General features: G+C 38.2%; 6 protein-coding genes across 9 annotated transcripts; 3 read left to right on the top strand and 3 right to left on the bottom strand.

Moving 5' to 3' along the window:
* Positions 1-110: 110 nt before the first annotated feature.
* Positions 111-4,972, bottom strand: Surf4 (surfeit 4). 2 transcript variants are annotated; one of them, XM_032596328.1, is made up of 4 exons: positions 4,802-4,972; positions 2,859-3,221; positions 1,530-2,204; positions 186-1,284 (listed from the first exon to the last, which is right to left on the bottom strand). In XM_032596328.1, exons 2-4 carry the CDS (start codon positions 2,904-2,906, stop codon positions 1,198-1,200), a joined length of 810 nt encoding a protein of 269 aa, XP_032452219.1. In that variant the 5' UTR covers positions 2,907-3,221; positions 4,802-4,972; the 3' UTR covers positions 186-1,197. The 2 variants fall into 2 exon arrangements, with proteins under 2 accessions (NP_001153444.1, XP_032452219.1); NM_001159972.1 differs by lacking the exon at positions 4,802-4,972 and having other exon boundaries at positions 111-1,284; positions 2,859-3,077.
* On the top strand, positions 4,866-6,457 carry LOC100119838 (transmembrane emp24 domain-containing protein 2). Its single transcript, XM_001604085.6, has 3 exons — positions 4,866-5,538; positions 5,638-5,987; positions 6,185-6,457. Exons 1-3 carry the CDS (start codon positions 5,412-5,414, stop codon positions 6,332-6,334), a joined length of 627 nt encoding a protein of 208 aa, XP_001604135.1. The 5' UTR covers positions 4,866-5,411; the 3' UTR covers positions 6,335-6,457.
* Positions 6,449-7,546, bottom strand: LOC103317238 (39S ribosomal protein L18, mitochondrial). The gene is made up of 3 exons (XM_031922554.2): positions 7,041-7,546; positions 6,850-6,963; positions 6,449-6,775 (listed from the first exon to the last, which is right to left on the bottom strand). The coding sequence occupies exons 1-3, from the start codon at positions 7,241-7,243 to the stop codon at positions 6,541-6,543; spliced, it is 552 nt and encodes a 183-aa protein (XP_031778414.1). The 5' UTR covers positions 7,244-7,546; the 3' UTR covers positions 6,449-6,540.
* LOC100122000 (protein unc-119 homolog) lies at positions 7,430-9,613 on the top strand. 2 transcript variants are annotated; one of them, XM_016982006.3, is made up of 5 exons: positions 7,430-7,789; positions 7,915-8,196; positions 8,286-8,399; positions 8,481-8,786; positions 8,854-9,613. In XM_016982006.3, the coding sequence occupies exons 2-5, from the start codon at positions 8,043-8,045 to the stop codon at positions 8,976-8,978; spliced, it is 699 nt and encodes a 232-aa protein (XP_016837495.1). In that variant the 5' UTR covers positions 7,430-7,789; positions 7,915-8,042; the 3' UTR covers positions 8,979-9,613. The 2 variants fall into 2 exon arrangements, with proteins under 2 accessions (XP_016837495.1, XP_032453587.1); XM_032597696.1 differs by having other exon boundaries at positions 7,519-7,789; positions 7,898-8,196.
* LOC100122014 (protein ABHD11) lies at positions 9,026-11,229 on the bottom strand. The gene is made up of 4 exons (XM_001605570.6): positions 10,525-11,229; positions 10,287-10,446; positions 9,837-10,202; positions 9,026-9,736 (listed from the first exon to the last, which is right to left on the bottom strand). Exons 1-4 carry the CDS (start codon positions 10,617-10,619, stop codon positions 9,422-9,424), a joined length of 936 nt encoding a protein of 311 aa, XP_001605620.1. The 5' UTR covers positions 10,620-11,229; the 3' UTR covers positions 9,026-9,421.
* On the top strand, positions 10,926-17,182 carry Dnmt1a (DNA methyltransferase 1a). 2 transcript variants are annotated; one of them, NM_001171050.1, is made up of 11 exons: positions 10,926-11,096; positions 11,584-12,004; positions 12,098-12,461; positions 12,537-14,448; positions 14,520-14,671; positions 14,751-15,082; positions 15,171-15,282; positions 15,357-15,506; positions 15,590-15,756; positions 15,833-16,073; positions 16,275-17,069. In NM_001171050.1, exons 2-11 carry the CDS (start codon positions 11,610-11,612, stop codon positions 16,497-16,499), a joined length of 4,050 nt encoding a protein of 1,349 aa, NP_001164521.1. In that variant the 5' UTR covers positions 10,926-11,096; positions 11,584-11,609; the 3' UTR covers positions 16,500-17,069. The 2 variants fall into 2 exon arrangements, with proteins under 2 accessions (NP_001164521.1, XP_008212391.1); XM_008214169.4 differs by having other exon boundaries at positions 10,929-11,096; positions 11,587-12,004; positions 16,275-17,182.
* The last annotated feature ends 958 nt before the right edge of the window (positions 17,183-18,140 follow it).

Here is an 18,140-nt window from a genome sequence, read left to right as displayed (position 1 = left end):
ATGGATGGAAATACTTATGCAGGAATATGGATTTGCAAAGTGTAACAAAGATGAATAAAAAGCAGTTTATTTTGCTGTTTTGACGGACAATGAAGCGATTCAAACATAAATGGATATTTATTAACACTTTATTATGAAAGAATGTATATTTAAAAATGTATACTTTTGATAATAACAGTACAAACTTATGTTTACAAAATTTTTTTTATTTTTTTCTATATAAAAAGCAATATGTTGATGTAAAATTAAAATTACTTACTCTTTTTTGAAACAATAGTCGCAGAGATTGTGTCGGTAATAAGACTTCAGTACATAAGCAAATGGTTTTTTCATTAAAAGAGTTGCCCCTCTTTGAATAACAGAATTAGATTTTTTGTCAGTTAAAATTCTCATTGTATATCACGAAAATATTTATTCAACACTTGATGGTCAATTATTAGAGTCTTTGAAGTTTACAGTTTTGAAAATCTCTTTCACTTGGGGAAGCAAGCATTCAACTGTGCATGAGAACTATTTTTAGGTAAAGTTTATTTTCCGAGTTATTATTAGATGAACTGTAGGTCCATTCACCTAGCTGCACATTTTAATGAGATCCTGATTTTAGAGAAATTGAAAATTTATTTACAACGACTCAAAGATCGACTTTTGGTCGACAGGACTTACGCAGCTTACAAACATAACAAAAATAATAATACATAGCTGTAGCATACACAATTGCCATTCTAAGGAAGATTTTAATTTCGAATAAAAAATCTCCTACATTATTCATAAAAAAGGGCAAATCACGTCAAAAAGATCGACAGCCCAAAAACAAGGAATACAAATTTAAAAATGCGCCAAAGAATACATTGTTTATGACAAAAAGTTCTTCCATATGTACAAGCTATTAAGTATTTGTATAGTATATCATAAATTAGTCTTTGTCCGTTGTTGTTTTTCTCAATGTTTTAAGGCATCTTGTCGTCGTTTCTGCATGATCTAACGTTATCCTTTACAAAGTGCCTCAATTTATAGCAAATAAGAGCAGCAATCTTTATGGACAACCTGGACTTTCATTACAGTAGACTTGTGTTAATCATTGATTTTGCACACTCTTTTCAATCCCTTCCTTAATCTTATTCAAAAAGTCTGATTGACAATTGAGCTCATTAAAAACGGAGGAATGGAAGTTTGCCAATAATAATCAGCACTTTGATTCTACCACTTCTTCTTATGTTCGTCCATCGATACACCACCTGGCCCCAGTGAAACAATCATCAACAATCCTCCGATCACAGAAAGGGTCTGAAATAGAATGAAATATTATAAGTTTATAAGGTCATAAAAATATTTGAATTAAAATTACTATTTTTCATCAAATTTTTGTTATGCCTGTTGCACAGAATATCAGAAAGAGGTATTGGTTTGTACAGCGAAAGATTTTCATTCATAATTTCAGATTAAAAGTATGAGGCAATTTTTAAACTTTCAACACAATTACTCCAACCCATTGATTCTTGTGCAACTAGACATTCATTCTCTTTACTCACTTGGAAGAAATCATATTTAAGGAAATCTCTTAGAGGTTTGTAGTCTGGAATGGTCCACCAAGCGTTGTGGTAGAAGTTGAGGGCTGTCAGAATGAGCACAAGTAGTAAAGAACTGAGTTTTGTCTTATATCCTATAGTCACGAGAATCATCAATATTCCGCCAAGTACATCCTGGATGATTTGGAAGAAAGACCATTCGATTCTAATCAATGTGACAAACATGAAAGCCAGAAGCACTCTGCCAGCAAGTTGCAGAAGATTTTTTGGCTTGTTATCACCCAGGGAAGGTACACCAGCAAACAGGGATCTTCCTTCAGCCTTGGACTCGGCCAAGACCAGCAGGAGGGCACCAATGAGGGCCAGATTCCTGAAGAGGAACTGCATGTCCCACAGAATGCTGTAGGCGAAGGTCTGGAGGATCACAATGAAGAAGAGCACACCACAGGCGATGCTGACTTGCCGTCTGATAATGACAGCTACGCAGCCACCCAGCTGTCCCACCAGATTAATCAGGACGAAAAGGGTGGCCAGGAACTTGCCGCATCCCCATTGCATATCCATGTACTCTCTCTGCTCGCTCCATTGGAACCACATCCGCAGACCGTCCTCCAGGAAGGTGGCGATGAGGCAGAGCCTCGCCATCGTCGGCAGTACGTGCTTTCCATTTCTGATAATCTGAAAATTCGAGAAAAAAGGCATCAGCATAAACATCTCATTCATGGCCGGAGCATCATTATCTCAAGGCACAGATAGCCAGCGGCGGTAGCGGCGCGTCCCATATTCCCGAAAAAAAGTAGGTTCGTGAAAGTGAGTAAAAGTGAGGCGCTCGGGCGCGTACATACAGTAATTCGACATTGCCACGTTTCTGTCGCAACAGGCCGCGCTCGAGATACCGCTCGGAGCTGGCGTTCCGGCCGATGTCTCTTTCTCGCTCTCGGCTCTGAAAAATCTGGCCCAAGCGTAATCGAGCATATGCACGATGAGATATAGGCCGGGAGCCGAGAGCTACGTGTACCTTACGGGCTCGATCGCGGCACGTCAGCCGAGCGGCCGCACATATGGTTGCTCCGAAACTCCGAAGGAATTTCGGAGTCGACCGGGACGATAACCTCGAGGGTTGCGCACGTGTGCGAATGAGGCCAGTCAAGGTCGGCGGCGACTTGACAGGCTTCTCGCTCCTCGGAAAAGCGCCGCGTAATCACGTCGTGTGCAAGTGTACGTGGACGACGCGGCTCGGAGCTGGCTAATAGCTGCGAAGCTCTGAGTGCTTACGTATATATATATATATATGTTATGGGGTTCGCGCGCGCGATGAGAGTATTGTCGTACCTGGTCGGCGACCTCCTCCGCCTTGGACATGACCTCCTGTTGCATCATGGTGCGTGTGCGTGCCCCGACGACGGGTCCTCTCAGTCGAAGAAAGCCGAAAAAAAACACACGGCCATACGCTCGAGCGCGCGCGCTCTCTCCCTCTCGCGTGTGTTAGCGGCGCACGACGGGACGACGACGAGATCTCTACCACAGACACTCGCTGAGCTCGCGCACACTAGCTTCTTATCGCTCCCTCTCTCTCTCTCTCTCTCACGTGCGCTGCCACACGTCGAGCGTCGCGCGAGCAGTGGCACTATACTGGCCAGTCGTTGCGGCTATAGCGGCGGCTGCGCTGTCTTCTCTGTCTCTTTCTCTCTCCCACTATAAGTACAACGCGTACAAGTGCGTAGGTCAGAGTACTCATGCATATGCACACGGACACGAGAGGAGGGGAAGTCTGTCCTGTGTGTCTGTGTGTGTGTGTGTGTGCGTCGATTGGGTTATGATGCACTACTGGCCACTATGCTGTGTCCGAAGCTCCGAACGAGAGAGGAGCAGAGAATAGAATATGAGGGAAAAGAATATATAGGTATACATGCACGTATGTACGTCATGATCGCGCGCGGCGCGAGTAATGTGCAGAGGCAAGCCGCCGACGAGTCACGGTCATGACCGAGAAATTATATATAAGCTCATTATGCGGCGCCCGGTGCAGTGCCTGCAGCTGCGCTCATTCTTACGGGTTTTATCAAATTATCGGCTCCCGATGCGATGTATTTGCGGCTTACTATGACGACTATTTTTCCGACGAGCTTTTGTAGAGCGGCACGACTATAGCTGCTACTTTGCTGCTCCGAGATTCATTGCCGGATTTTCTGCGCGCTGAGGTTTTTTTTCGAACGGATTATTGAATCTCTCGGTGACGAAGGATTATTTCGTCCTTATAATTTATCTGCAAATATTTTTTGTTTCTTGCTAAATTTTTGTTCTCAGATTATCTATACCGTATATCTATGAATAGCGTATAAACAATAGGAAACTGCGTCGAGATCGTTGTTTACAGATTCGACAATTGGCAGACTCTTTGGTTCACAGCATTAGTATCGCTTTGTGTTAAAAGCAATTGAGCGCGTCCTTGGTAGCTTGAACCTTCCTCGTGCCTATTTCGGTTTTCTGAACTTCATCACAATATACTTATACTACTGCATGCCAAGGCATGTTTGAATTTCAGAAAAACGATCGCGAATAAGTATAATATTATCTGAGGATGAAAACGAAGTCGCACGATTTTTCACGAGATTGAGATTTCCGCAATCGATTGCCATATATACTTTTATATATGTGCGTAATAGTGACGATGATCACGTAGTGTGATGTATTTGCGTTGCGATAATAATAACATTGCGTGAACGATCGCGCAGATTTTCTTTTCGTTTGGTATAATTATTTTTTTTACTCCATGATTTTTTAATGGAATTTATCATGAACTGCGACATCCACGACGATTTAATTGAATCCAATAACTCATCGATCAATTTTTTAATTAATTAGATATAATACCTAATTTAATTTATCAGATGGTATACCTATTTTCTGAATGAACTTTTGAAAAGTTAAAGCGTTAAAGCGAATTATAGCAGAACACGATGGCAATGTATGACACGCTCTGTTGAATATAAGCAATTTTGCAAGTATAGCGAGACGTATTATTGTTGGGATAATAGCCAAAGAGACATCTAATAGCAATCAGCATATCGCTATGTGGCTAAACATCTCACTGAATATTTGATATTGTTTTTATGCATACAAAAATGGCAACAATGATTATACTAGCTGATACTTTTTAATGAAAACAGTTTGCATGATTACACGTCGCATATATCAACTATCAAATTAAGAACGGAAAAAACATAAAAATTCATAATTAAAACCCTCAAAGTATAATGTATACGTATACATACGTGTACGTATGAGCAGTGCTGTAAACCTCTTCGCGATCAAATCCTCTATATTTATAATCATAAAACGAGCTGCCCTCGTACTTATACCCATCCACCGCGAGAAAATTTGTTTACACTGACAAGTCATTCGAAAAAGCCAGCGCAGCTATATTCTCACACCTGCCACATCACTCATATACATTAAATACTCGCTATGCGTATACATAATCATATATAGCAGCGATCGCGCGCACCGGCCGAGCTGACGACGCAGCGTACACGTGGCGCACCCCCCCCCCTCCGCCAAAGCTGTTTTTCTCTCTGTCTAGCTGACTTTCCGGATTCTGTCTCCATCTCGGCGCGAGTCGGTACATCAGGTAGCGTAGCCGTAGCGCAGACCTATACACATACACACACACACACACACACGCACACGCGCACTATCGCGCGAATTTTCTCCTGCTGTATATCGGCATACGTACATACACGGATACACCCTTTTCCACTGCCTCGTACCCATCTGTTCTCGCGGTGCGCGCGTGACAGAGATATAGCGGCAGCTAAAACAGCCACCCGGTTGTGCGTTCGTCGAGGGTAGTTCACTGATGAGAGAAAAGCGGCTGCTGGGAAAATGAAGTGGCTGACGATAGCTCTGGTACTGGCACTGTCCTCGAGGCAAGCCTACTCCTACTTCATCACCGTCGACGCGCACTCAGAGGAATGCTTCTTCGACAAAGTCGACTTCGGCACCAAGATGGGTTAGTTTTTTCAAATTGCGATGCTGTAAACACGTTATTTATCATCGCAATAACCGCGATGGGCCATTGTGTGGTTAACGTGACTTTGTGCTTTTGCAGGACTCACTTTTGAGATTGCCGAAGGTGGCTTTCTGGATATCGATGTGAGGATCGTTGCTCCTGATGGCAAAGTCTTGTACGATGGCGAGCAGGAGAGCAGTGGCAAGTTTACCTTTGCTGCGCACACACCTGGCATCTACACGTACTGCTTCAGTAATCAGAAGGGAACCATGACTCCTAAGGTTGTCATGTTCAACATGGATATTGGAGAGACTCCCAAGCAGCCTGGTGCTGATTCACCAGCTGCTGGAGCACAGGAAGGAGATGGTCCTAATGCTAAGCTTGATGATGTGATTAAGGAGCTTAGCACGAGTCTCTGGAGCGTCAAGAGTGAGCAAGAGTACATGCAGGTTTGTTTGCTTTCTGGATTGCTATCATACTGTACATAGAGTTTAGGTTAGAAAGTTGAACCAATACATGAGAGTTACTCAAAGTGACAATTGAGGAAAGATCTGCCATTGTACTATACATGAGAGAGCCAGTGTATCGCCAAAGTTATATAACTATAATTTGTTGTATACATGATCATTTTTCTTATTTTCCCTAGGTACGAGACAGAAATCACAGAACAATCAACGAGAGCACAAACTTTAGAGTAGTTGTGTGGTCATTCTTTGAAGCCACAGTCCTGGTCTGCATGACCCTGGGACAAGTGTATTACTTAAAACGATTCTTTGAAGTGAGGAGAGTGGTGTGATATAAAACAAACTGTAAACATAAATTTATTGCCCTAAGACTAACTGCGAGTCATTTGTATATGTTATCACAATAATTATGAGTGAATGGATTTTTTCAATAAAAAATATTGTCATTCTTGTAATGATGTGTCTTATTTATTTTTGGTTATACCTAAAATTGTATTAAACTAGATAACAAAATGCAAATTTATAAAACGAAAATCATTTATTCCTGAACAGTCCAAGGCTTCAACATTCTCAATGCATCCCAAGAATTTGCATGCTTGTACTGTGTTGGTTCTTCCAGCTCCAAGCCATTTTCTTTCAATGCACTTAAAAGAGCAGTATATCTCGTGCTGTTTGTTGCATCTATGTCACATCGAACTGATGTTATACCACATTCCAAACACCTCTGAGCTAAAAGCTTTCCAATGTTTGCAAATGCAGCAACGTCATGTGTCCTAAATAATTATACATGTTTTATATTAGAATGCACACTTTTTCGTCCTAACAAGAGTAATTTTGTTCTTCTTACTTGAATAGCTGTTTTTTCAATGCCCATTCTCTAGTCGATGCCGTTATGACAGGTCCGTTCTTAAAGTGTCTTATTCCAGCTTCAACATGCTTATTCGATGATTCTACGTACAGTCTACAAATCAAAATTGGTAGCACATTTTGGTTAGTTTCAGAAGTACGCTTTAATTTACAATAACAATCATGACCTACTTGTTCCAATACTCATTTCCTGGATCGTTCAAGTGGTAACCCTCAGGTTTTCTCGCGATCCTCATAAATTCCAAGTTTCTCGGATTTCTGTTATTCAATTCGCTGCAATTCTCCAGTAAACTGGCATTACTTTGAACATGTCTCCTAACGTTTCCCAATTGATATTTCAGAGCAAAGCTGCTGCCTCTGCTCAAAGTATTCATTTTTCACAACCTACCTATTTGTTTGCAACAATCAACCAAAGCCAGTAAAAAATCAACTGTTTTTCAAATTCATCGAACTCCGCTCCAGTAGCTCGCACGCACGTTATTATTTACGGAGCTGCGCTGAGTGCTGACCCGGCTGACCGACTATATATTATACTGCTCCGAAGTTGCAGACGATGCATTGGCGCGGCTGCGGCTCACTTCAAACTGTGCACAGTGTGTTCGATTATTTGAAGTATACACAGAGGGGACGAAAAATTGATTACCACCTTGCACTCGTTTTGCATAAAACAATACTGCACTGGGCGATTCCCGTTCTTCGAATTTATGTCACTCGGGGTGTCGTCGGAGTGGAAGAAAGATTTAACGCAAAGCCAGTGAAATTTTCAACATAAGTATAGAGTGTAGGAGTACTTATTCTGCTCCGATACAGTATTTTTAACTACTTACTTATCAGGGAATCGTGAACGCGTTGCTGCAGTATTTGTAAACTATATAAAGTTACAATCGAGTGCACATACTTTCATTTTCTGTATAAATGAGGTAAGTACTATCACACAAATGTGAAAGTTATTTTAACGCTCATTAATATATTTTTCGTAAAAATACGACACTAGGAATATTACTTTTTTTGCTGAAAAAACTCAATAGTCTTTTTTCCAATAAAGTGCGAAACACGTGACGCGATGACAACGACGAGGTATCAAATATTTACAGAGAGGCAAAGCGCAGACGGTCGCGGAATAGTCGACAATTAAAAGATATACCAATAAGCCTGAATAAAACATTGACAATCATGAGTCTGATCAGCGAGAAAAGCAACAACGAGAACGACTCGTTAGCGAATAAAAATATCCTGGAGGAAGAGAAGGAAAATGACAATGGTAACGTCAAGGATGCACAGCATATTACACCTGAAATGGTGCTCCGCTTACCTACCATAACAGACAGTATGTCAACTACACTTTTGTGCAATGGTATATTTCTATGAATATTGCGTGGGATTGCGTTATGTTAAATTATTGATTACCATTTGTAGATTATCTATGTTCACCGGAGGCAAATACTTATGACATTGACTTCACTAGGTTTCAAATACGTGACCTCGAAACTGGAACCATACTTTTTGAGATCTCAAAGCCACCTATTTCAGGTATTATGAATTACATTTTCAAATCAAACAAATGTCAATAATCTGACTCATTTAATACTTAAAACATGTGTACTTCCATAGAAGAAGAAATCAATAATAGAACATCACCATCTCCATCTCCATCGGAAGATGGAAGAAATGATTCTAATGCAGGAAGATTTGTGCGCTATCAGTTTACTCCACAGTTTTTAAAATTAAAAACTGTTGGGGCAACAGTTGAATTTATGGTTGGTTCAAGGCCTGCCAAGAACTTCCGAATGATAGAAAGACACTTTTTCAGAGACAAATTGCTGAAGACTTTTGATTTTGAATTTGGATTTTGTATACCAAACAGCAAGAATACATGTGAACATATTTATGAGTTTCCTACACTCCCTCCTGAACTGGGTAATTATTAATTAAAATTTAGATACAATTAAATTTGAATACTGTTCTAAGTTTAGATTGGTTTTAGTTGCTGAAATGATTGCAAATCCATTTGAGACAAGATCAGACTCATTTTACTTTGTTGATGATCAACTTGTGATGCACAATAAAGCTGATTATGCCTACAATGGTGGCTTGGAGAAAAAAGATTGAATATTATAAGTGTTTTAAAAGTATTTTAAACTATAGCAGGCCTGAAGTATTTGGTACTAACAAACAAAGTTTGCTTGTGTAAATTTATTTACATGTACATATTATATACAATTGTATATTGAGTATATATCAATTATTATCACGGATGATACTATCATCAGTTTGTTATATTTAACAATTTTTTAAATTATTTACACTTCTGAAGGCGTGTTTTTACAAAAAACGCGTTTTTTTTCTCTTGCAGAAAGTAAAAGATTAAAATTAAAAAACATGTTAATTTAATAGCAATTTTACCAACATCATATTATATGTGTATAAGGATTGAATTTTTGTCACTCAATTGAAAAAAAAATATACAAGAGCTCAGAATAATTTTCGATCTATATATCTTAATACTAATGAACACAAACAGGAATTTCCTCTAGTCACCTGTGAATTTCTCATCAATGTTTCTCATTAACAAATGAAGTTAAACTATCAAGAAACTCAGCTGGTTTATCTGCATGTACCCAATGTCCTGCACCAGTTATATAATGAAACTTGGCCAATGGAAATATCTTTTTTATATGTGGATGATCACTTTCTTTGATGTAATCACTCTCAGTTCCTGCAATAAATAATGTTGGTCCATTGTATGTTCTGCCTTTTTCATTTGGAAACGCTGCTATACGCGTTGCAAAACTGTCCTCTAACACTGGAAGATTTATACGCCATTTGTATTTTCCTGGCTCCGACTCTACAAGATTTGTCAGTAAAAACTGAAAAAAAAAATCAATACATTTATAATTTTTGATAATTCATCTTGTACATTGCAATCAACTTAGTTTAATTTTTTTTTTATCAAAATAATGGACATACTTGACGGATAGCATTTGATTTAACAGAAACAGACAGCTGCTCATCTGCTAATTTTCGTGCCTTTGACAATGATGGTGTGCCATCCAGAGAAATAGTACGCATTGCCTCAAACAACTTCATCATGGAGAGAAGACTAGGACTAGTTTTGGTAGGGCAGAAATCAACAACAATGAGTTTGTCCACAATTTCTGGATAACTCAGTGCTGTATACATCACTGCACCGCCACCCATACTATGTCCTACCAAAATCACTTTATTTATCTCTAAATCTCGTAGAAGTAATGCTATGTCTTCAGTCATATTATAGTACGACATTTCAGGAGCATGGGGAGAATCTCCATGATTTCTAGCATCTATTGTGATAACCTGGATCGGTCGATAAACGAGATTAAATTTTGGTAAATAATGTAGCTGTTTGACAGATGTTAAAATTACATTTATCTAATCTACCTTTCTATTAGTTTTCTGATGTATGCTTTTAGATAAACTATTCCAATTGCTTTTGGAGCCAAAAAGTCCATGCATAATCAAAATTGGTGGCTTTGAAGGATCAGCTCCAGCTTCCTTAGTAGATTCGTAGGATGCATAGGCTAATTTCACAGGTGTTTTTCTGTCAAATACACATGCAAATGAACAATAATAAATATGACTGTAGTACGCGTAAAAAAAAAGTTTTGCAATAACTTACATAGCGTGACTATTTGCCAATCCTCTTTCTACAAAAATAGTGTTTAACCTGCAAGGCAGTAAGTAGAGCTTCGACGAGCATTTCCTCAGAATCATTTTAAACGGGGGAAAGAGCCTTTTACCTGAGCGCAAAATCGTGAAATTTTAATATCGAATATCAAACAAACATTTTTAATTTCCTTTTGTCGAATTTTCACGACGGCTCTTTCGAACTTTTGATCGACAGCAGGTCTGAGCTAAGTCTAGCCTGTTATAGCCGTACTGTAGCAGACGACTTCTTTTCGTTAGACGGCCAGTATAGCCAACAGTACAAAAACCGTGGATTTTCGCGCCGAGAGCGAGAACGAGAACGAGAAGTCGAGAAGCGGAGATTCGGAGAACTCGAGAGAAGACCGGCTGTTCAGTTGCAGCGTCGATGCCTACTTATGAGTTTCGAAGTCCGATGGGAAGAATTTGCGCATAGATAAGTAGACTTGGCGTATTATTTTCTTTTCGGCGGGATCGAAGACGATTGTGATTGTTGATCGATCATTGATGGATTGTGCAGATATTTACGGACACTCGAGTTAATTTGTAAGTGAAAAAATGTGCTTGAATCTGTCTGTAATATACTTATATTGAGAAACTTGATGGCTGGGATCAAAACAATGTAGCATCTATAGGTTATATTTGTATAGTTTTTTTGTGAGGGAATTATATACACTTGTATAGCGGGACTGTATGCATACGCGTTGTCGAGGTGAAGAAGTTTATGCAAGGTTTGTTCGTTTAGTAGTTTCGCTTTTGGTTATCTTTTGACGATCTCTTGCTCCAATTTGTAATAAAACTTGATTCAAAAACATGTGACGCCAACGTGCAGTTGATTTCGCAAATACGAGAACACACTTGTTTGCTCTCCATATCGAAAACTTCTTTGTTGTCGAGAAAACCGGTCTCGTTCCATCTCTTGTATGTTGTTTTTGACTTGTGTTGTAAGAGCGGAGTTATACATGCAATATTTTTTGTGTACTTTCTTTTTGTTTAATTATTCAAAGTTTGATGACCATTGTTCATTTTTTAGAAGTGTCTGTTTGAAAACATATCAACATGTTGGTTGAGGCAAATGGTGCTGTAGGTGGAGCTATCAACACTAATGGACAGGCACATAGCGATGACGATGATCCTAAAAAGCCAAAAGAGGAGATCCAAGATGATGAGAATTATGTCGAGGATCAGCAGCCTAACAAAAGAGTTAAGACCGGAAAGCGCGAAAAGCAGGGGAAGAAAGAAACGAAGAAACCTGTTAGGCCCGCAGAGCCTATTTGTGAAATTTGCTTGCAAAAATTAAATGATGAAGATCTGAGGTTGTATATCGGTCATCCTAACAATGCCGTTGATGAGTATTCAGTACTTTTGGACCCAAAACTGTGTTTGTTTAATGGAGATGAGCTGGATATTACAGAAGGTGATGCAAGGGCTCTTAACAAAGTTACTTGTTTCAGGTAAATTTATAGAATTTATTAAAAAAAAAAAAAAAAAACTACTACTTTATAATATTTTATAATACTAAATGATAATACTCTAATTCTTGTTAGTGTTTATGACAAAAATGGTCATTTATGTCCATTTGATGGTGGTTTGATTGAAAAAAACATCAACATTTACTTTTCTGGATATGTGAAGCCGATTTATGATGACGATCCTTCAATCGAAGGTGGTATACCAGGCAAAGATATGGGCCCCATTGTCGAATGGTGGGTGTCAGGTTTTGATGGTGGAGAACAAGCTATTGTATCTTTTAGTACTGAAATAGGAGATTATGTTCTCATGGATCCATCAGAAGAGTATGCCGCATTTATGATTTCTGTTAGGGAAAAGAGCTTCATGAGCAAGACAGTTATTGAATTCCTTTTAGATGAAGAAAGTCCTTCATATGAAGATTTACTAAACAAACTGCAAGTAAGTCTGCATTCACTGACTTTAGAATTAAAAAATTAATAAAACTAAAAAATAAGTTGTTGTGTACCTTTTTAGACTGTTGCAATGCCAAAAGGACTGCCAAAGTTCACAGAAGATATACTTTTACACCATGCGCAGTTTATTTGTGATCAAATTGTATCATTTGATGAATCAGCCACTACAGATGATCCATTATTAATCACTACCCCCTGCATGAGAGCTTTAATTGATCTAGCAGGAATAACGTTCAATAAAGGAAAAACAGTGAGAAAAGGCAAAAAGCGCAATAGTAGGCGCCAAGAAGACGATTGGCGTAGAGGTCTCATGCGAAAAGCCCAGAAAGAAAAGAAACCTAGCTGGACTAAAGCTACAGCTACCCAGCTTGTAAATAATGTGTTTGATAGTTTCTTCCCTGACCAGTTAGCAAATAATAACACAGATACGGTAGCGTTGAAGCGCCGTAGATGCGGAGTTTGCGAACCCTGCCAGCAGCCCGATTGTGGTGCATGTTCAGCATGTAAAAGTATGATCAAGTTCGGTGGTCCCGGTCGAAGCAAACAAGCATGCGTTAAACGTCGATGTCCAAATATGGAAATTCAAGAGGCGAACGACGAAGATCCCGATGACCAAGAAGGACCTGAGCCAGACGCCGAACCTAGTATAGTTGCATACAGAAAAAAGCTGGGTAATTTGAAAAGTAGAACCGGTAAAATTGAGTGGGTTGGCAAACCTATAGGCACCGACTCCAAAGGATCGTTTTACAGTGCTGTTGAACTTGATTCAGAAACTATTGAGATAAATGACTTCGTTTTTATCGAATCAGTCGATCCGACTGTACCGCTCCAAATCGTCAAGGTGATCTATATGTGGGAAAATAAAATGGGAATAAAAATGTTCCATGCTACCTGGCTCTGGAGAGGTAGTGAAACAGTATTGGGCGAAACATCGAATTCGAGTGAGTTGTTCTTGGTGGATGATTGTCAAGATGTTCCTGTTTCGTATGTGAAATCCAAAACTACGGTATTGCATCGTGATACTCCTGACAATTGGAATGAATTAGGCAATACTAGTGTTAATAACAGTATGGATGAGTCTAAAGAAGATATCACCTCGTTTTACTATCAAAAACGTTACGATCCCAACAATGCCAGATTTGAAGACCCATTGCCGGACTTGGAATGCCGACCAGAAATTAAATATCGTTTTTGCTCCGCCTGCACTCGCTGCACTTGTTTACAACAACAGAACAGGCCGCAAGTTTTTGACAAATTGGAAGAAAAGAGTAGCAAAGAAGTTTTGTATGGAATGGTTAAATTCAAAGATGAGGAGTTCCGAGTCGGAAGTGCTGTATTCTTACAGCCAGGCACATTCAAATTTAAATATCCACTTCCATACCAAAAAGCTAACAGAACAAAGCGCGAAGTTGACGAGGACAGATTCCCTGAATATTATCGTAAATTCAACGATCGTGTCAAAGGTTCCAACTTCGACACTCCCGAGCCATTTGAAATTGGCTACATCACTAGCATATATGCTACCACAAATGTAAAATTGCTTGCGTCAACTAGTTTACACATCAAAGTAAAAAAGTTATACCGTCCAGAAAACACTTTCAAAAGTGAATCTATGAAGGGACGATCAGATCTGAACATGCTGTATTGGAGCGAGGAAGAAGTTACACTTCCGTTTACCTGTGTAGTCGGAAAATGTTACTTGACATATTCCGAAAACTTGGACATTAGTGTTGAAGAGTGGACAGTCGCGGGTCCAAATCGTTTTTATTTTACTCAGATGTATTCTCATAAAGAAGAAGAATTTGATGAACCGCCGTCAAAAGCATGCAGTATCGGTAAACTTATAAAAAAGAGCGATAAAATTAAATCGAAGAGCAAGAAAGCAGACGCTCCAAAGCTAATAGATATTCCTCCAGATTTCCCGCAAATCAAGAAAAAGTTGCGCACATTAGACGTTTTCGCTGGCTGCGGAGGTAAATATAATACGCATATATACAACCTCACTGAAAAAGAATGTATTAACAAAAATTTGAAATCTCAATAGGTCTATCTGAAGGCTTACACCAAGCTGGAGTTGCAGAAAGCTCATGGGCTATTGAAGTTGACGAAGCAGCTGCACATGCTTATCGACTCAATAATCCTAACGCTGCCGTTTTCACTGGAGACTGCAATGCATATTTGAAAAAAGTCATGGATGTAAGTCTTTTTCATGCTTAATTAGCCATAAATATTTATTATCGAACTGTGATTGATGAAATTTATGCAAACTTTATAGGGAGAGACAATGGCAGGTGGGCAACGTTTACCTCAACGAGGTGAGGTTGATTTACTTTGTGGAGGCCCTCCTTGCCAAGGTTTCAGTGGCATGAACAGATTCAACTCTAGAGCATACTCTTTATTTAAAAATTCTCTTGTAGTATCATATCTTTCTTACTGTGATTACTATAGACCTCGGTTTTTTATAATGGAAAACGTGAGAAATTTCGTAACGTTTAAAAAAAGTATGGTACTTAAATTGACATTGAGGTGCCTTATTCGAATGGGATATCAGTGTACCTTTGGAATACTTCAAGCAGGAAATTACGGCGTTCCTCAAACACGAAGAAGGTATTATCAACTTTTGTTTGAGATACTAAGAATAATTTAATATTCTCTTTCGTAAATTTTTAAGATAACAATTAAAATTAATTTTCAGGATGATAATATTAGCTGCTGCACCAGGTGAAGTTCTTCCTAAATACCCTAATCCTCTACATGTATTTAGTAAATCGGCATGCAACTTAAGTGTCGTTATTGATAATAAGAAGGTAATTAAGATTGCATTCTTTTGTTTTTAGCTCTATAAACACGTTTGTTTTATGCATTAAATTTTTCGTTCTAGTACTTCCCAACGTATGACTGGGTTGAGTCAGCTCCATATAAAGTTACCACTATTCGTGATGCATTATCAGACTTGCCAAGTATCAAGAGTGGCAAGAACGAAGATGTTATGAGTTACGGCAGTGAACCCCTATCTCATTTCCAACGAAAGGTTAGCAGATTAGAAAACTAAATATACTATAAATCGAATAACGTTTTAATGCGTCGTTGTTTATTAATTTTTGAATTTTTCAGTTGAGAGCCGGTGTAAGCGATTCTCTGTTATTGGATCATATATGCAAAGATTTAGGTCCTCTGGTAGAAGCGCGTATGGCTCACATTCCAACTGTAAGCGGGTCTGACTGGCGTGATCTTCCTAATATAGTGATTCCACTGAGTGACGGAAATCACACAAATAAATTGTACGTTTTATCGATTGAAAAGTTGATCGATCTATGTTTGTTTGACTTGTGTTTGATTGCAGTATGTATTTTTCAGAAAATATAATTATCACGATAAAAAAGCTGGTAAAAGTTCTACCGGAGCATTAAGAGGCGTATGTAGTTGCTGTACTGGAAAAGAATGTAATCCACTTGATAGACAAGATAACACACTGATCCCCTGGTGTCTACCTCATACTGGAAATCGTCACAATCATTGGGCCGGCCTTTATGGTAGAATAGAGTGGGATGGCTTCTTTAGCACAACGATTACTAATCCTGAACCTATGGGTAAACAGGTAAAGATATTATTCATCTTATTTTTAAATAGAATATTGGTAAAAATCAATTGAATTACATTGAAAAGATACTATAAATTAAAATAGAAACGTTTTATTTATCTTTCCTTATCAAATCTTAGTATTTGTCTCTTGCTTCCGTGTAATCTTAACTTTTATGTAATCCTATCACTATTTACTACAGATAAAATCATTTTTTAGGGACGAGTTCTTCATCCTGATCAAACAAGAGTCGTAAGTGTGCGCGAATGCGCTAGATCTCAAGGATTTCCTGATAATTTCCGATTTTATGGAAACATACAAGATAAACACAGACAGGTTGGCAATGCAGTGCCTCCACCACTGGCAGCTGCAATAGGCATGGAAATACGCAAAAGCGTTAGTATAGCAGAATCATCATCGAATGTGAAAAAGGAGGAAAACTGAATTCTTGAGAAATTTCAATTCTGGCAATTGTAATTCCCTTGTTACATGTGTTCCAACTTCATGCTCCGAATTGTTATACTCTCAAATTTGTAAAATTTATATTATATGCCGACTTTGGAAGTTTTATTACATGATAATTTATTTTTTTGTTTAATTATAAGTTATACCCAGTTTCAGCATTGAATTTGTATATGTTACTGCATATTGGACAATCTATTTCAGAATTTTAGTACAAGTTTTACACTAATGATGACTTCAAATTTATATCATATTTACTATTGCTTGAAAAAAAAAAAAAAATAATCATTGACTTGATAAAGCTAAATATGATTTTTTTGCTAGGACTGGGATATATTATGAAAAATATTGTCAATAGCGCATTTGATCGCTGAACACAAAGATTTACTATTATTTTATAATAAATATGAAGTTTTATATTTCCTAATTACAACAAATTAATTGATTATAATATATGAATCTGATTGTGAAGTGCCTTATAAGAAGGAGTGTAAATTGTATTTTGTTTATAAGTATGGAATATAAAATGCAACTTTTTTCAATTTTTGTAAATATGACTGATTTGTCATAGTTGCCTTTCGACGATAAATTAGAAAATAACTTGTTCATGAATCCTATTACTTAATACTTCATTGTTCGAATAATAAAAATAGATAAATGCCCTATCTCTTGGAACTATCTTCAATGTTCGAGTAAATGCTTATTTTGCTAAGAGAAACATTTACTTAGCTCAGTATACTTTATTCATTCTATCAAAATGTTCAATATTGAGTAGTATTACTGTCTAGAACTACTTAAATAATTGAGTTCCAGGAAAAATACGATTTCGGCAATATCGTAGTTATTATCAATTATCGCGACAAGGGGGCTTATCAACCGTTCGTCCTATTTTTAGCAGTTTTATTGTTTTTCAATGTCAATTTTTTATTTTGCATTATCTCTCGCGCGTAGATACGCAACATTTCCACTATATACATATGCACACATTAACATGCATACGCATATAGCGCGCGGGATCGCTCAAGCCAATGGCCTTTCAATCAGTCCATCTCCCTCTCCGAGTCTCCGCCAGTATATACTACCCATTCAATATATATGTGTGTGTGTATGTATAACTTGATTTTTGTTATACCGATTCACGTGTATGTATGTATGTACCCATACACTTCACCTACATAGTTATAACTTATAATAGACTTACATTGTGAGCACTTGCATCCATAGTTTCAAAATACCTTATCGGTTTATTAAAACAATTCCTCTGCGATTGTGAAACGAACGCTCACTTAAGCGTTGGAGGAAAAAAGCCGGGGAGCGATATGAGATTGTGAGCTATCAAAAAATAAAAAGTTCTCACACCCGCGTGTGCAAGAAGACATTGTGTAGCGCTCAGTCTCGCCGAAGAGTCTCAGCTGGGAAGAATCCGCTCATGTGTTGAGCACCGCGAGAGGAGAAAATAGTCAAAATGTTACGTCTTCTCGTTAAAAACGGTAGCCGACAAGCTAATGTTTCCTGCGCCCAGTTGGGTAGTTTCTTTTCGACGAAGGTTAGTAGAATGACAACATTGATTATCAATCACAATGATTATTTTGACTTGTATGCTCATGTTGATTAGTAATTCGT

Source organism: Nasonia vitripennis, chromosome 2, assembly GCF_009193385.2.
Source record: "Nasonia vitripennis strain AsymCx chromosome 2, Nvit_psr_1.1, whole genome shotgun sequence".
Taxonomy (NCBI): Eukaryota; Metazoa; Arthropoda; class Insecta; order Hymenoptera; family Pteromalidae; genus Nasonia; species Nasonia vitripennis.
This window is presented reverse-complemented; position numbering and strand designations above follow the sequence as displayed.

Bases quoted from the DNA above. Each gene is read 5' to 3' on its own strand.
- Surf4 (XM_032596328.1), bottom strand. From the start codon at position 2,906: ATGATGCAACAGGAGGTCATGTCCAAGGCGGAGGAGGTCGCCGACCAG. The intron at 2,205-2,858 runs GTACGACAATAC...TCGAATTTTCAG, and splicing joins CGGAGGAGGTCGCCGACCAG to ATTATCAGAAATGGAAAGCA. The intron at 1,285-1,529 runs GTGAGTAAAGAG...ATTCTATTTCAG, and splicing joins TTAAATATGATTTCTTCCAA to ACCCTTTCTGTGATCGGAGG.
- LOC100119838 (XM_001604085.6), top strand. From the start codon at position 5,412: ATGAAGTGGCTGACGATAGCTCTGGTACTGGCACTGTCCTCGAGGCAA. The intron at 5,539-5,637 runs GTTAGTTTTTTC...GTGCTTTTGCAG, and splicing joins CGACTTCGGCACCAAGATGG to GACTCACTTTTGAGATTGCC. The intron at 5,988-6,184 runs GTTTGTTTGCTT...TATTTTCCCTAG, and splicing joins GTGAGCAAGAGTACATGCAG to GTACGAGACAGAAATCACAG.
- LOC103317238 (XM_031922554.2), bottom strand. From the start codon at position 7,243: ATGAATACTTTGAGCAGAGGCAGCAGCTTTGCTCTGAAATATCAATTG. The intron at 6,964-7,040 runs GTAGGTCATGAT...TTTGATTTGTAG, and splicing joins GGAAATGAGTATTGGAACAA to ACTGTACGTAGAATCATCGA. The intron at 6,776-6,849 runs GTAAGAAGAACA...ATAATTATTTAG, and splicing joins TTGAAAAAACAGCTATTCAA to GACACATGACGTTGCTGCAT.
- LOC100122000 (XM_016982006.3), top strand. From the start codon at position 8,043: ATGAGTCTGATCAGCGAGAAAAGCAACAACGAGAACGACTCGTTAGCG. The intron at 8,400-8,480 runs GTATTATGAATT...GTACTTCCATAG, and splicing joins CTCAAAGCCACCTATTTCAG to AAGAAGAAATCAATAATAGA. The intron at 8,787-8,853 runs GTAATTATTAAT...GATTGGTTTTAG, and splicing joins TACACTCCCTCCTGAACTGG to TTGCTGAAATGATTGCAAAT.
- LOC100122014 (XM_001605570.6), bottom strand. From the start codon at position 10,619: ATGATTCTGAGGAAATGCTCGTCGAAGCTCTACTTACTGCCTTGCAGG. The intron at 10,203-10,286 runs GTAGATTAGATA...CGACCGATCCAG, and splicing joins ATCAGAAAACTAATAGAAAG to GTTATCACAATAGATGCTAG. The intron at 9,737-9,836 runs GTATGTCCATTA...TTTTTTTTTCAG, and splicing joins AATCAAATGCTATCCGTCAA to TTTTTACTGACAAATCTTGT.
- Dnmt1a (XM_008214169.4), top strand. From the start codon at position 11,610: ATGTTGGTTGAGGCAAATGGTGCTGTAGGTGGAGCTATCAACACTAAT. The intron at 15,083-15,170 runs GTATTATCAACT...ATTAATTTTCAG, and splicing joins GTTCCTCAAACACGAAGAAG to GATGATAATATTAGCTGCTG. The intron at 15,283-15,356 runs GTAATTAAGATT...TTTTCGTTCTAG, and splicing joins TCGTTATTGATAATAAGAAG to TACTTCCCAACGTATGACTG.